This window comes from Rutidosis leptorrhynchoides, chromosome 1, assembly GCF_046630445.1.
Source record: "Rutidosis leptorrhynchoides isolate AG116_Rl617_1_P2 chromosome 1, CSIRO_AGI_Rlap_v1, whole genome shotgun sequence".
NCBI classification, from domain to species: Eukaryota; Viridiplantae; Streptophyta; class Magnoliopsida; order Asterales; family Asteraceae; genus Rutidosis; species Rutidosis leptorrhynchoides.
The window spans coordinates 158528040-158546031 of NC_092333.1; the positions used below are offsets into that span (position 1 = coordinate 158528040).

Sequence of the window (17992 nt, forward strand, 5' to 3'; positions counted from 1 at the left end):
CACTTGAAAGCATGTTTATTCTCAGGTATTAAAGAAATCTTCCGCTGTGCATTTGCTCATTTTAGAGATACTACTTGGAGTCATCCATGATATATTTCAAAAGATGTTGCATTCGAGTCGTTGAGTTCATCAAGATTATTATTTAGTCAATTATAATTGGATATATTATGAAATGTTATGCATGCTGTCAACTTTCGATGTAATGAAAGTTTGTCTTTCAAAAATGAATGCAATGTTTGTAAAATGTATCATATAGAGGTCAAGTACCTCGCGATGTAACCAAATGTAATGCATTCGTCCAGATGGATTAGGACGGGTCGTTATAGTACGTGCACGCTGAAGCACAACGGTTGTTGTAAGCTGTACCTCTGCTAAGTAAGGTCATGGAACACGGTTAGTGCTGACTAGTACACTTCACCATAATGCAGTCTCGAGCGTTGCATCCCTCTTGAGGGATTCTTGGTTAATTAAGGAACTGTTTGTTCGAACACATAAAGGATTGGACCGTTAGGATAACCGAACGTGTTCATGGAAGTCACTAGACTTGGCCATGGTGTTCTTTACGGTTGAACTCTTTTTAAGGGTCTAACTATCTTTTAAAACCAATCATTAACGAAAGCATCGAGGCACATCACGTCTCTCGGATATGGAAAACCATGTAAAGCATCGAGGCACATCACGTCTCTCGGATATGGAAAACCATGTATCCCATTATGCTTAAGAAAGTTTAGACCATTGTGGAATGTCAATACGTCACCCAACCGAGTCGCTCAATTGGATGAGCCGTCTGAACGTGTATGCCTGTAGTCAGAGTGCACGGGCGTCAGGGGTAAGGGACGTTGCTATCTATTCAGAATCTTCAAGTCTATCGCATTACCCAGTGACATGTCTTATGACAGGGGTGTTTAGGACTAGTGTAATGAATACAAGGTTACTGCCTATCCATGAGCCAGCATTCTATAACCTAGGCAAAAGTAACAGACGAAGTCATAGCATGCACTTGTTTTACCCATATCTGAATTACAAATTTTATCGTATTTACTTTACTTTTTTTATAATTTAGAAAACCCAAAATTAGGTAATAAACCGCTACTCCTGCACCTTAGACTTATCTTAAGTTTTAGATATAGGTTCGATTCTACTGATATCTCAAAAATACGACTCTAGGTCATACTTCCCTTACTCATAATAAGGAGTAGTAAGATTTAGGCCCCGCTAAATATAAATTTAAAACCATTAACCCTTGTTGGTGGTTGATTCTGACGCCTTGCGGCCTAACGACACCGCATAAACAAAACTTTCTGTTTCAGCCATATCAATTTTGATCACCAAAGGGTTTTAGGGGACTTTAACCTAGGCTAAGCACTTTTGATAATTGCATGATTCAACTAAGATCAATTGGTATAAGCTTTGGGAATTTGCAAGTATTGATTTGATCACTATAACATCTAGTAGGGAAACTAGTCTAATGTTGGAGCATAATTAGACCTTAAGTGAACGAAGGAACAAACCGAATGCTTCAAGTGGATAAAACAAGTGTGCATGCTTTTAATATTGATATTTACTTAATCACTTAGTTCTTAGTTTAATTTAAATTAGTCTTCTTAATATCTTAAACTTCAAACCTCCCCCCCCCCAATCAAATACAACCTAGGATGATTATGAGTTTACTTAGATTCAACTAACAACTACCGCTCTATTGGGACGAACCTTAAACGAAAAACTTACTAATTGTAACTACCGAGTCAAAATTACTCATATAGCTTGTCACATAGTTGAGTCCACGTTTGAGTATAAATTTAGAAATTAAAGATATGTTTGTGAACGAGCCAATCAAATTTCTTAGCATCGCTGCCGGGGAGCGGTTAGTTAGTGGTATCTTTGTTTTTTTAGCTTTTAATCGTTTGATCCTTTTGTAAGGATTTATCCTTGCAAAAGTTACTTTCCTTATTTTTATATATATTATTTGTGCTCGGAAAACCGTTTGTATTTGTGTTGTGATTAAAGGATAGGTACTTTTGTGTATGAAAAGGAGATTCCAAAAGGATCAAGAGTTTACACATCCATTTTCCGATAAGGAGAAACACGTGCACGAGGTTTATAAGCGTAGAGAAGAAAGGGTATTAAAAAAAAATTCGAAGCTTTATCATTTTGTTTAGAAAAGATGGATCCTAACGGTCAACCAATTCACAATGAAGAGGGTGATCCAATTGGTCATAGTCTACCGGTTAATCAAGAACAACAAGATGGATGTGGAATGCTAGGTTCGTTGCACCTACCTTGGTGTTTTCGGCTATTAAAAAACCACCAATTGGAGCCGATAATTCGAAGATTGAGGGAAACTTTTTTACAATGATCAAATATATGTTCTTCAGTGGGTTAATAGAAGAAAATCCTTTCGAACACATTCAACACTTCAATGATATTTGTGATATCTACAAGACCAAAGATGTTACCGATGACGCTTTTAAGTTAAGGGCATTCCCCTTTACACTCTAAGGAGATGCGAAAGTTTGGTTAAGGAATTTGCCATCCGATTCTATTAGGACTTTTCAAGATTTAGCCGACGTGTTTACTAATCACTTCTTTCCACCATCCAAGGTGGAGTGACTTAGAATGGAAATTAATGGATTCACTCAGCGGAGTGATGAGTCTTTGTATGATGCATGGGTATGTTTCAAGAAGATGCTAAGAGCTTGCCCACCACATGGTTTGACTAAGAAGGAGTACATCAACACGTTCTACCGGGGTACTAATGCTTTGACTAGACAATATCTTGATTCCTCCTCAGGTGGAGTGTTTATGTACAAATCACCAAATGCGGCCGAAATTTTGTTAGAAGACATCTCGATTAATACACACGAATGGGCACCTTCACCTTGTGATTTATCAAGGAAAAGTGTAGCACAAGTAGAGAGTGATAATGGGCAAGTCACCTTTGCAAGCTTAAATAATCAATTTCAAATGTATGGGAAAGAGTTGAAAAAGCTACAACAATCGATCGTTGCAATGCAAGTAGGTTGTCAAAGGTGCAAAGGGCCACATCTCACCAAGAATTTTCCCCAAATTAATCAATGCATCCATATTGATTGGGACGAAATTCCCATGAATTCGGATGCTCATGTCAACTATGTGAGTAATCAAAACTATCAAAGGAGTGGAACATCAAACCAAAGCTATTACAACCCTAACCAAAGACAAGTATCGTTCAACAATCAAACCAATCCACCACCCAGATTTACCAATCAAAACTGAAACCAAGGCTATAATTCAAACTACAACCAAAACCGAAACAACAATTACCAATCCCAAAACCAATCCTATAACAACCAACCTTATACCAATCAAAGAAATCAAAGCTATCAAAACCAAGGTTATAGTCAACCACAAAATAACCAAGGTTACAATCAACAACCTCAACAAAACACTCAACAATCCCAACCTTCAAAGAGCCTAGAAGAAATCATGCAAAATTACATAAAGAAGGCGGAGACAACCGAAGCATTTTTGTTAAAGGAGAATGAGTTCTTGAAGCAACAATGAAAACACCAACAAGCTTCATTTCAAAACCTCGAGAGCACCGTTGGGAGACTTTCAAACCAAGTTGCCGAAAGACCTCAAAGAACCTTACCATCCAACACACAAGTCAACCCGAACAACAAGTACAACAATAACCGACAACAAAACTAAAACCAATAAAACAAAAACACAAGAGTGATTCCTATCGAAAGCACCAACCAAAAACCTAACTACCCAAACCGAAATGAAAATGTCAATGCCATAACCACTCGAAGCGGCTTAACCACTCAAGGAATTGAAGATCCCCATCTACAACCCTTTATCACCCATGAACCACTACCAAGTTTTATTGAAGAAGAAACCGGGGTTAGTAAGAAGAAGGGTAAAGAAAAGGTCGACTCAACCAAGGGTACGGGTAATGATGAAACGGGTAAGAAAAAAGGTAATGAGCCTTTGAAAGCTACGAGACCGGTGCCATATCCAAAAGCTTTAAGGAAGGATAAGTTGCTGGCTCAATACAAAAAGTTTCAAGATATGATGAAAAACGTCTCGGTCAACTTGCCAATCACCGATGTGCTTAAAGGAATGCCAAAATATGATCGGTTCATCAAGTAGCTAATATCTAAAAGGGGTAAATATTGATACGGTCAAAACGGACGGTTTTATTTGTGCGTTGTCGTCGGGCCGCAGCGCGCCAGAATCAACCACCAAGGGGTTGGTACTGTTTTAAATTTATATTTAGCGGGGCCTATATCATACTACTCCTTAGTATGAGTAAGGAAAGTATGACCTAGAGTCGTATTTTTGAGATATCAGTAGAATCGAACCTATATTTAAGCCTAAGATAGTTATGAAGGAGTAGTGGTTACTTAATTTTGGGATTTTCTAATTTATAAGACAGATAAAGTAAATGCGATAAAATTCGTAATTCAGATAAGGTTAAAGTGAGTGCATACTATGATTTCATCAGTTATTCTGCCGAAATTATAGAATGCTGGCTCATGAATAGGCAGAGGCCTTGTATTCATTACACTGGTCCTAAACGCCCCTGTCATAAGACATGTCACTGGGTACTGCGTTAGGCTTGAAGATTCTGAATAGACAGCAACGTCCCTTACCCCCGACGCCCGTGCAGTTTGACTACAGGCATACACGTTCAGACGGCTCATCCAATTGAGCGACTCGATTGGGTGACGTATTAACATTCCCCAATGGTCTAAAATTTCTTAAGCATAATAGAATACATGGTTTACCATATCCGAGAGACGTGATGTGTTTCAATGCTTTCGTTAACGATTGGTTTTAAAAGATAGTTAGGCCCTTAAAAAGAGTTCAACCATAAAGAACACCATGGCCAAGTCGAGCTGACTTCCATGAACACGTTCGGTTATCCTAACGGTCCAATCCTTTATGTGTCTAAATAAATAGTTCCTTAATTAACTAAGAATCCCTCAAGCGGGGTGCAATGCTTGAGACCACGTTATGGTGCAGTGTACTAATCAACACTTACCGGTTTCCATGGCCTTACTTATCAGAGGTACAGCTTACAACAACTGTTGTGCTTCAGCATGCACGTACGAAGTTTATATGCTTGGTGACTACACTAGCATGGTCTGGGACCGACAATGTACTAAGGGTCTAGTCAGATGTTTCACTACGAAAGAGTCCTCAGTCGGAATCCAAAGCTTGATAGAGTTACTACAACCGGTGTGCCTCAATAGATCTTACGTTGTATCCGATAGACTTCTCTTACCAAGGGGTGACACAGATAGTGTACTCTGAATTGGGGTTCGCGACTTCCCAATAACAGAGCCAATAACTACGTTCAATTAGTTGGAAAAGTGATTGAGTTTAAAGCATAATCGGAAAGCATTTCAACAGCATACACAAATGAAAACATTATTTTGGCATTATAACTGCTTACATCATAGCATACACTAAAGATAACTACTTGATAATCATGGCAACAATATCACAGATCATAATGATTATATAAGGATAAGGGATAGAAGTACCAATAGATTAAACGAGTTCCGAATACAAAAGTGACAACTTCAAGACTCCAGACCGCTCCTAATACAATCTTCGACGTACTTCTCCGGGTACTAGGTTTCCCGCACGGATTCGAAGGCCTTGAGAGTATGACTAATATTGTACAAGAGAGAGAAAGAAGTGAATTGAAGTGTGTGTTGGAATGAATGACAAAGACCCTTTAAATAAGCACAAAATTTTCCTGCAAACGGCTGGCAGGCCGTTTGGCAGGCCGTTTGCAGGGCCCGTTTGCTAAGGCAAGCCATTTAACGAGGCTATTTGATCTGGGCGTTTGGCAGGCCGTTTGGTAGCCCGTTTGGCTTGCTGATTCCCTGGATCGTAACTTAATTTCTTGTCTTTCACCGTTTTCGCTCTAGAATCTTTGTTTTAGCTCCGATTCTCTTGATTCTTTTTGCACCGTCTTCGTAATTACTTGTTCTTCAATTCTAACCGACGAAGTAGGTATTTTTCCGACAAAGTTCAAATCTTTCTTGATTTTGGGCCTTAATACCGGGGTGAAAACGTGACTTTTAGCCGATATCAAATATCCCACACTTAGACTTTGCTTGTCCTCAAGAAAACTCTCATTTCCTTAAGAATATTTTCGGAGTTTCTTTTCTAATAGCCTAAGAGGCTTGCTTTTATTATAAGAGCAAAAAGATAAGGTGAGTCATCTATGTTATGATTGAAACTATCTCTGCAAGCATGCGAGGAGGTTACATGACATATGCTAGCTTTTACGGGTCACTCAAATCACACAAGTGTTTTAGGGTTCCCTATAGATCTAAAAAATGAATTCACTCATAGCCAGTCATGCTGTACCCATCATCATAGGCTTGATAAAGACTCAAATCCTTGCTGCTAATGCGAGAACGGTAGTAATCTTAGCTTCTAGGTCATTTGTCAATGATGGAAAAGGAATTTTGGAGTGGTAGTGAAGTTGTTTTTGAGGGTTGAGATAAAAGGGAAATGTAGTCTTTATACAGACTTTAATTTGGATAGATAGGAGTGCTGAAGTGTTTGAGAAGCACTTTTGAACTTTTCTTCATTTGATAATCATTTTCGGTCAAGTTTTCTTCGGCATTTCTCTTATTAAGTTCTGCTCCTTTTTTCAGAACTTTGAAATATATTTATTTATTTATTTATGTATTTATTTATTTTTTTAGAAATTTCGTCTCGAGAAACTTTTTGCCGGTAAACTTTTTCAAGACCTTTGCCATGATACTTGAGAGGTTTATAACATCGGGTTTTTGGAAGGAATCTCGTTTTCTGGATTTTTTGAGTAATAGTAAAGATGATGTGGGTGTGGTGGTGGAGTAGAAGTAGTGGAGGTGCGAAAGGCTTAATTTTGACAAATGGCTAGCTCTTCTGATTATAACATAATCACGTTTCGCTGCTCGAAAATGTAGATCTAAAGCAAGTTCTGCATCTGAGTACAGGCATCAGCACTCTCAACGAAAAATAGTGAAGCATTAAAGATGAATGCTGGTCTTATTTTGGGTGCCTCACCATAATCAATTTAGGTCGATAATGCCTTAGTTATGCAATGCTCTATTAGAGATTTGATTTAACCTAACAAGATTTCCACCCAACTTAAGCCTTACTTTTATTGACAAACGTTTTAGGTTTTCAAAAATACTTTTTCGAAAAGGCTTTCTTTTGCAAAAATTTTGAAATTTGACTTAAGGACTTGGAATCTTCGTAATGGGTTATTTTAATATAGCATAAAAAGATTATACCAACATTCCACACTTAGACGAACATTGTCTTCAATGTTCCTAGTGTATCCCACACTTAGGAGTTTTAGTTGAAGATTTGGGAGTATTTGTCTAGTGTTTTAATTGGGTAGGAATCCCACACTTAGTGATAAGCTAGGATGTGGCATAGTTTGAATCTTGAGCTAGTAGCGAAAAGAAAGAAATACTCCTAGGAGATGCGGCTGGCTTTCAATCCTTGCATCTTTTATTGATCGGCTCATTTGTCATCCTTTATTCTTCTACTCTACTTTATTGCACGGGTTGCCTCCCGAGAAGCGCTTTTGTTTAACGTTGTTGGCTCGACCGTAGTGACGCTCTAAAAAGTAAACATTCCTCGCTGATGGTTGTAATCTTGGTCTTCTCGAGGGAATGTGAGTCTTGGCGGGTAAATCCTGAGAAAGTGTCGGACCAATAGTGGTAGAAGGTCCGGTACTTCTCTTGAAGATCTTCTGAAAGATAAGTAGTGATAAGTTTCGGCTCTTGATAAGTCTTGAAGTCCGATGAGAACATGATCCATGGCTCTGCTGGTTGACCCATGAATGTCAATCATAGAAGCAGTGCTGGTGGTGATTGTTTCTCTGATGGGATGCTCATTTCGAAGGTCTTCAAACAATGTTAGAAACTGTATCTTTAGAATTTCGAAGTCTTCGGAATGGTGATCTCTACAGTAAGAGTCTGTAGCTTTGCACAGATTTGTTAAAAGACGAAGCTGAAAAGAAGTGAACAGCAATCCTGATCCGAGCACTAATGTCACCGTCTTTGAGTATATCTCCTGACATCCAGCTTTAAATGTGAAACTAGGATCTGTAGATTCGTGAAGATACGTAATATCTGCTTCGTAACATAGGTGGCAATGTTGACTCGATCTGGTTCAAGATGAGAGAACGGATTGTTTCGCCTTACTTCCTCCGTAACAGTGTCTCGTAACTCTTTGATAATCAGATCAGCATGGTGATCAATTGTTACGTAAATCACTAGTATGTCTGGTGTGCTTTTGAAATTATCTCTTTCAAAGAGAGCGAACAAGCTGTGAATATCCTCGATCATTTACAAATCAGAGTGATAAGTCGGGCATCTGGTGGAAAGATCCATGTGCTTCCAGATGAGAGTCAGTAGTGCTAGTTGGTTTGCTGCGAACGGAAGTGCAGATCCGGCTAAGGCGTTATAAACCTTAGAGTAAATGATCTTCTGATCTCGACAGAATCTTGTCTCAAGAATAGTGCGAACCACTGAATTGTGCTCTCGTTGCCTTTCTTCTTGGTAGATATGATCGTGAAGAGAATTGATAAAGTCTTGAATGCGTTCTTCTAGGATTTTAACATCATCGTCTTCTCTTTGGAGATAGAGGTTGTGTTCTTCTCGGATAGCCATAATTCGTTCTGTTAAGTGTAGCGTAAAATTGATTATTGATTTACAGATGGCTTCGAGAATATCTTTAAATTCATTGGTATCATTGATGAAGGTTATCATATCTGCGTGTGTAGATATGACCGGAATTCGATCTGAAGAAGAGTCCGGCTCCCCTGAATCTGGTTCGGTTGGAGAGTGTGAGTTATTCAAAATGTCTTCATGTTGCTCTTCCTCATCATCATCGGTATATTGTTCTTCTGAGGATGCGTCTGATGAACGGGTTTCTTCAGTATTCTAATTCTCCACTTTGATACTTGCAGGATCAATTTTTATATCCTTAACCTCAGCTTTATCGGTCTTCTTCTTGAAGCGAATGATTAAACTGTGATCTTCCATTTCAAGCCTCATTAATTCTTCATGACGCTTAATGCTTAGAGCGGGTATTTTCGCAGTTTCTTTTACGTCTTCCATTTCCTCTTCCTCTTCAGATTCCTCCTCTTCCTCTATTTCTTTGCTGGGATCCTCTTCTTCCATCTATGGGTCGTCTACAGACTGTGATTCGACACCCATCTCGATATCATCGGCTGGTGGTGAAGACTCGTCATTGGAAGTGATCCGTCTGGTGGAAATAGCAAACATCTCTGCCTGCCTAGAAAGATCAATTGGTTGGTCAATTTTGAAGGTAACTGAAATGTCCCGTTCTTATTGATTAAAAACGTTTCATATTAATTGATTTCGTTGCGAGGTTTTGACCTCTATATGAGACGTTTTTCAAAGACTGCATTCATTTTAAAAACAAACCATAACCTTTATTTCATCAATAAAGGTTTAAAAAGCTTTACATAGATTATCAAATAATGATAATCTAAAATATCCTATTTATACACGACCATTACATAATGGTTTACAATATAAATATGTTACAACAAAATAAATTTCTTGAATGCAGTTTTGTAACAACCCAAACCAAACCACGACAATTCCCGTTAAATTTCACAACATAAAAAAAAATTTTTCTGGTGCAGTTCATCTGCGCGGCGCGCCAGGTGGGTGCGCGGCGCGCCAAACCACCTGGACAGCCCGCTGTCCCCGGAAGTCAATTTAACGAAAATGTTTGACTAGTTCCCGACATTTTTAGCCAAAACGCTTTTAACCATAAATTCATATATATAAAACTAGCACATTTAATTAATAAAATTAAGTTTACGAAGCGGGTCCCACAACGACCCATTTTACCACCTTAAGTACCAAAATACAATATTTGACCAAAAGACTTTTAATACAACAAAGCCGAGCATGGCGATTGGGAATACGCTACCCAATCCTAAATGATCCAAAAGTAAGTCACTAAAGCAACTATGCACGTCTTCTAGTCCTCGCGCTTACCCGAGCCACCATCCGCATGCAATCTATAAAAAGAGTCAACAACGAGAGGGTAAGCTAACGCTTAGTGAATGATAATATACTACATACATATATATGCATAAAATGGACACGCCACATAAATAAACAAATACCGCATACCGGAGCGTCCAAGCCTAAAGGCAAGCTAATCTAAGTATACCGTACGATCACTAAGCAACAAGCTAATAATACCATCAATAAGGTAAGTTCACCAACGTCAAAGTGAACAACGCCAATAACTACACCCGGAGGGTTAACTACATCACGACAATACAACATTAATCACGAATTAGCAATTCGACAATCATGCAACATATCGTGCATATACCAATAACCGCAATTCCACATTAGCTAGCAATACCAATAGCATATAGTTCATAATTAAATATGCCAATACATAATTCATACAACCATGGTTAACCAATTCGAACAAGGGAAACGGTACATACAAGACCGTTGGAGTTCATAACATCCGTTAGTGCTACTTAATCAACGCGTAGTCACTAATCCCCCGGGTGATGTCTTAAACAACGCGACTCACTCACCCTTTCCAATGTGGCGTCTTAAACAACGCGACGATTCCACATGCCATTCAATACGATGGGTGGTGTCTTAAACAACGCGACATCCACTCCAATACATTGTGGTGTCTTAAACAACGCGACATCCACTTCTTTACCATGTGGTGTCTTAAACAACGCGACATCCACTTCTTTACAATGTGGTGTCTTAAGCAACGCGACAATGCCACATTCATACGACACAAATAAATACATTATATACACATACGCATAATTATTCCACTTACAACCACGTGTGATAACGTACACCCAAAATGTGTACTTTGCTAAAGGTAGTCAACCAAAACGCACAACCGTGCCAATTGGACCTATGCACAAGTCCATCAAATCCACCTATATGTGAAGTGAGCTCTAAAGCCGAGAATCACTTCACCCGACCCGCACCCATCCTACACATACATATGCATATAGGATATTAACACTCACCTTGAAGTCTTGATGAAAGCTTCCGAATAATCCGCAACTCGCCAATGGAAAATACCTATTCCATTATCATAATTACAACAATACACTTAGAATGGATTCACAAATCAACCCAAATTGACACTTAGTGCAAATTTGACCCAAATGCACTTCCAAGTACAAAACGCGCCCAAAATTAACCAATAATCACTAACACAAGTGAGAATGGTCTTAATATGCCAATTAAACCCGATCATAGGTGTTAAACACCTATCTTGCCCAAAATGACACTTAAACCCTAATTTTGACCCATAAAGGTCAAAATCTCATTCTTTACAAGTTTTGACACCAAAACACATTTAACTCGGTTTTATACTTCAACTTAATCCATTTTAAGTTTATAAACTTCATTAAATCGCCAATTGGGTCATAATCACCACCAAACCCTAATTTGACCCAAAGTCAAAGTTAGTCAACCAAATAACCCTAAATAGGTTTCAATACTTCCACAATCACTAAACTTAGTGATTAAACCCAATTTCAAGTTCTAAACATAACCAATTTGTTCACCAAACCGAAATCCACCAACAATAACAATAAACCCGATTACTAGCATCACTAAAGTCACTTCATCACCTAAAAGGGTTTTACAACAAATTAACTCAAACCCTAACTTGAATATCAAATCAAATAATTGAAATTCGGAGTTTGAGCTTACCAATACTATCACCGCGTAGCCAAGAACGAAAGGAACAACTTTAGAACCCGAGCTTTGGTGAGAAATCGACTCCTTCTTCCCCAAATCAAGCCCTCTCTCTCTAAACCCTTACTCTCTCTCTAAAAATGGTTGAGAGTGTTTTTTGGTTGGTGAGAATTTGATCCAAACTGATCAAAGGATCAGTTTTGATGACCCTAAACCGACCCCAAGTGAAAAGACCAAAGTACCCTTCATTTAAAGCCTTTTAAAAGGCTGAAAATTGCTTCTGACCCATTCGGCGCGCCGCGCCACATTGTGGAGCGCCGCTCCACTCTGCAGGTCAGATTTCAGAAACTTGTTTTGGCCATAACTTTTTGACCGTAGCTCCGTTTTCGATGAATCAAATATCGTTGGAAACGTAATAAGATTTTCTTTCCAATGGTAAGGCTTTGAAACATCAATACAAACTTTATTTGGGGTTGAAAAGATACGTACACTCCTTGTCACTTCAGACAATGTCCAGTTTCCTCCAACGTTCGAGCAAGCAACACGTACATGCTTCGTACACTTCATACATGCATAGTACACCATAAATACATTATCTACAATAAATATTTGGGTCTTACAACTCTCCCCCACTTAAACTCGATCACGTCCTCGTGATCTTCTCCACTTAAACAATCCGGACCTGCTTAACGATCCTCAATCAAGTCCCAATACGAACTTTCCTAGACCATTCTTCCCAATGGATCACTTTCAACAACTAAAGTCGTCAACCGTGATTTATCAAAACCACAATCCGAGCACTGAAACCTGCTCAATTTCCCATATCGGGAAAAACTCGACCCATCTCGTACCGAGATATCAATTCCTTAGCGTACCTTTACCAAGGACAACGCTAAAAGCAACCAAGTCTCAACTTAAAGTCAACAATCCGAAACGATAAAGACCGAACCAAACAAATCCTTACGGATAACATTAATCACTAACATCCCTTGTAGTGCGCAATACGACCTATACGCAACTACCATAGCATCAAAATCCAACGGCTAAAACCAAAAGCGCCCAAAACGACTATGGCAACGCTAAACCTAAGGTGTACAAAATTGACTATTGTCACACCCGTAACAACATGTGAGCGAAACACGGCTATCGCATCCCTAATCACACAACATGGTCCTCACGATCCCACCATCGGTGTATAAAACAACCGATAGATCACTCAACACCCGATGAAGTCAGCGGACCCCGTCAACGGTCATGCTTCACCGATATAATCCCATGATGAAGTCAGCGGACCCCGAAAGTCATGCTTCACCACTATAACAATACCTCACACAACGAGTAGTGCAACATCGCGCTCCGCTACACTATAGTGAACCCTAACGGGTACCGCTAACCGTCTACACTATCGAGCAAGAACCACCTATATCAAACATAGGCACAAAACAATATTTCTCTAGAAGAGAATCCGATACGCACATCCCTTAACCGAGGGATTTCACCTTGCTCGCCAAAACACGTCCATTATCTCTCGACGAGATTCACCAAACTTACCACCTCGGTGGTAATTTACAAATCCAATATCATAAGTACCAATGAGCCAAAAATTGTACTCTACCACCAATTGACCAAAACTAGGTCTCGACCAAATTTCCGGATCTAACGAAAGCATCATCCGAAATCTCACACTAAAACCTCCTCGTGCGGGAGTGCCACTCCCTCACTTGGAACTACGTTCCATATCCACAACTCGTACAACCGTACAATGCTACCAAAGGTAGACTTTACAAACAATTGGGTTCACACGACCCGTTACCATACCTTGCTCCAAACCTTGAGCACACGAAGGACTTGACCAATCCTTAAACACTTTGAACGAAAAGTGTACCACAAATACCCAAACTATACCCTCGCAATCATCCAATTTCATTAGTTTGTCAAATTCCACCTAGTCACTCATGTATCTAAGGGTTTTACTCCGGTACCCTAAGTACAATGCAACCACAACCATAACCTAGTCGGAGTCGAACACCACGCTAGTAGGTATAAAAGAGGCACCTAATGTCGCGTCATAATGACTCCATTACCAACATACATCGAGATTTCAAACACTTGATCTCAAGGGTTCCAACCACCCGACGAACCTCATGGTTCATCACTTCAACATAAAAGCGAACACGCGCTTAACAATCGAACACCAAAACCATTTCCGTGGCTTGGTAGAAACATTTCTCAAATATCAAGGAATGCTTGGTTGCACCAAGTCTTACGCCCTTCGCCCGACAATCAAACGTCACCATAGGGTACTTCCATTAGGAACGTCACCCATAACAACAATATGCACAACACAAGGCATTAACAACTCAAACTCAAACAGCATCGAACATTCCCAAGACTTGTGACCCCTCATGCCACCATTGTAACATCTAGACGCGCTAGAATTCGATATACTCATCCGCGTACCACCCGTGCTCACACTCGGACCCTTAGTCCTCTTACTCGGAGCACCATAAGAAACAACCCTTCTATCCCTTGAAGGCTCACCCTTCTTCGATCGTGTATGCGACTCGAAACCCCTAGCCAAGTCGAATAATTCCGAAAACGATTTCGCTTGACCACGTCTAATTTTTCTTTTCAAGTCGTCATTCAAAGTCCGATAGAAATCCCCCATTAATAAACGATCACTTCCCAAATACTCCGGACAAAAACGAGCCTTCGCCATAAAGGTCGTCTTGAGAGTATTTAAATCCATAGATCCTTGTCGCAAATTTCGCAACTCATTACGCAATTCCCACAAATCGGCCGGAGTCCGGAATTCCTCGAAGAATTCCTCCTTAAATTCGTCCCACGATAAGGCCATAAACGCTTCACCACCGACAAGATCAATCTTACCATCCAACCAATCCCTCGCCCTACCCCGCAACAAACTCGTAGCGAGTCTCGTCTTTCTCTCGGGAGGGCAATCAATAGTACGGAAACACCCTTCGACGTCCGAAATCCAAGTTGTGCTCACCAAAGGATCCGACTTTCCGTCATACATCGGGGATTTAGTCCTCATGAAGCTCTTAAGATAACGCTCCATTTCACTACTACTTTGAAGTTCGGAATACCTCCTTTCCATTCTTTCTTCCAACGCACCCATTTGCTCCGCAACGGCGGCCGCAACTCTAGCGTTAAACTCCGCGTCATTCGCCTCGGTCTCGTTTCGCGTCGTCATTCAAAAGAATGCAAAACGATTAGTCCACGAACGTATAAAACCGCACGCACAACACCGTCCCATCTTGCTAAACACTCGTCGTACATCACTCGATAGACACGATTTGCACCCGTAATAAGGTTTGCAAGTCCTTATTACGCACACACGCCGCATCGACTCGTTAGTACAACGACCGCCTCACTCGATGATATATGCAACCACAACATAAACAAAGCACAACGCAAGAATCAATATCACAACACAATAGCATATTTATATTATCCGCATTACTAATATAAACGTTAGTCAACCTATAACAAGGCACTAACTAAACCTATTCCGACCCGTAATCCTACAAGTCCCGCAACAAATTAAGCACATACAAAAGTCTAAGTCTAGGCACCTATCTCAAGTCACCTAAATCCCTTAGACCATGCTCTGATACCACTTGTAACAACCCAAACCAAACCACGACAATTCCCGTTAAATTTCACAACATAAAAAAAAAAATTTCTGGTGCAGTTCATCTGCGCGGCGCGCCAGGTGGGTGCGCGGCGCGCCAAACCACCTGGACAGCCCGCTGTCCCCGGAAGTCAATTTAACGAAAATGTTTGACTAGTTCCCGACATTTTTAGCCAAAACGCTTTTAACCATAAATTCATATATATAAAACTAGCACATTAAATTAATAAAATTAAGTTTACGAAGCGGGTCCCACAACGACCCATTTTACCACCTTAAGTACCAAAATACAATATTTGACCAAAAGACTTTTAATACAACAAAGCCGAGCATGGCGATTGGGAATACGCTACCCAATCCTAAATGATCCAAAAGTAAGTCACTAAAGCAACTATGCACGTCTTCTGGTCCTCGCGCTTACCCGAGCCACCATCCGCATGCAATCTATAAAAAGAGTCAACAACGAGAGGGTAAGCTAACGCTTAGTGAATGATAATATACTACATACATATATATGCATAAAATGGACACGCCACATAAATAAACAAATACCGCATACCGGAGCGTCCAAGCCTAAAGGCAAGCTAATCTAAGTATACCGTACGATCACTAAGCAACAAGCTAATAATACCATCAATAAGGTAAGTTCACCAACGTCAAAGTGAACAACGCCAATAACTACACCCGGAGGGTTAACTACATCACGACAATACAACATTAATCACGAATTAGCAATTCGACAATCATGCAACATATCGTGCATATACCAATAACCGCAATTCCACATTAGCTAGCAATACCAATAGCATATAGTTCATAATTAAATATGCCAATACATAATTCATACAACCATGGTTAACCAATTCGAACAAGGGAAACGGTACATACAAGACCGTTGGAGTTCATAACATCCGTTAGTGCTACTTAATCAACGCGTAGTCACTAATCCCCCGGGTGATGTCTTAAACAACGCGACTCACTCACCCTTTCCAATGTGGCGTCTTAAACAACGCGACGATTCCACATGCCATTCAATACGATGGGTGGTGTCTTAAACAACGCGACATCCACTCCAATACATTGTGGTGTCTTAAACAACGCGACATCCACTTCTTTACCATGTGGTGTCTTAAACAACGCGACATCCACTTCTTTAAAATGTGGTGTCTTAAGCAACGCGACAATGCCACATTCATACGACACAAATAAATACATTATATACACATACGCATAATTATTCCACTCACAACCACGTGTGATAACGTACACCCAAAATGTGTACTTTGCTAAAGGTAGTCAACCAAAACGCACAACCGTGCCAATTGGACCTATGCACAAGTGAGACGACCCGACCCAATCCATAGGGACGAATACAATAACATATGATAACATTGCGAGGTACTTGACCTCTATATGATACATTTTACAAACGTTGCATTTATTCTTAAAAGGCAAACTATCATTACATCAATATTTGACATTTTCGTCTAACATTTCATAATATCCAAATGACCTAATCTGTCATTTACTTATTTATATTCTCTATTGAACTCCAATGACTCGAATGCAACGTCTTTGTATCATGGCTTAAAAGGTCCCAAGTAGTATCCTTAACATGAGCTAATGCACAGCGGAAGACTTAATTCATACCTGAGAATAACATGCTTTAAAACGTCAACATAAAGTTGGTGAGATATATAGGTTTGATGCTAGCAGCGTTACAACAATGGAACACAAGATTTCATATATAAACATTTTAATAAAAATATTCTAAGTGGTTGAGCACTTGGTAACCATACTTAACATTTAATCACGTCGCATATTCCCTTTATTATGAAATCTTACTACACCGTACCAAGGTGTAGTCACGAAACGAAGTACTGTGCAACCGTTGAATACTGGTCGTCCAGTCCGGTTGGGGTTGTCAGGCCCGATAGATCTATCAACAGGATTCGCGTTTACAATACCGCTGTAAATATTAGTTACCAAGCTACAGGGAAGTATGCCAGTGGTACAACTCAACGTAGAATATATTTTTCAGTTACTTGTGTCCATAGCGTAAAACATAAAATACATGTATTCTCATCCCGAAATATTTAGAGTTTAAAAGTGGGACTATATACTCACTTTTGTCTTGAAGATATGTAATTTCAACTTGGTCTCCGATTGATATCACGAACCTATCCATATATAATATATCAATACCTTTTCTTTTTAAACAATCGTCACATATATATACTTATAATACTTTTAATACTTTTAATAATTCCTTAGTCCGTAGTTAGCAGTCCGATGTTAGTAATTCAATTTTAATGGTTCATATTTAGTTGTTTAATAAACCCCCAATGAAATAAATAAAACCCCCCATCGTATATGTATTGGTCGAGATTAATCTTGACCCATGGTACCGGTGTTGTCAAATGACGTGTTGCGTACATAAAGTACCGGTGTTGTCAAATGACGTGTTGCGTACAATCATGGAATCTTTTGATTAATCTTCTCGTATTGTTTACGGGTGATCCTGAACCATATAAAATTAAATTATGAGTACATATGTATAAAATATCATGTTACTTTAGGAAGATGTGAT

The 17992-nt window shown here is 39.5% G+C and overlaps 1 protein-coding gene and 1 non-coding gene across 2 annotated transcripts in view; one reads left to right on the top strand and one right to left on the bottom strand.

Moving 5' to 3' along the window:
- Positions 1 to 2607: 2607 nt before the first annotated feature.
- On the bottom strand, positions 2608 to 2714 carry LOC139886701 (small nucleolar RNA R71). Its single transcript, XR_011772574.1, has one exon. It is a non-coding gene; the product is annotated as a small nucleolar RNA R71 (small nucleolar RNA).
- Positions 2617 to 17992, top strand: part of LOC139890572 (uncharacterized) — a 43006-nt gene continuing 27630 nt past the window's right edge. The window contains exons 1-2 of the mRNA XM_071873455.1: positions 2617 to 3029; positions 3714 to 4130. Of these exons, the coding sequence (XP_071729556.1) occupies positions 2617 to 3029; positions 3714 to 4130 (830 nt within the window). The remainder of the gene's footprint in view (positions 3030 to 3713; positions 4131 to 17992) is intronic.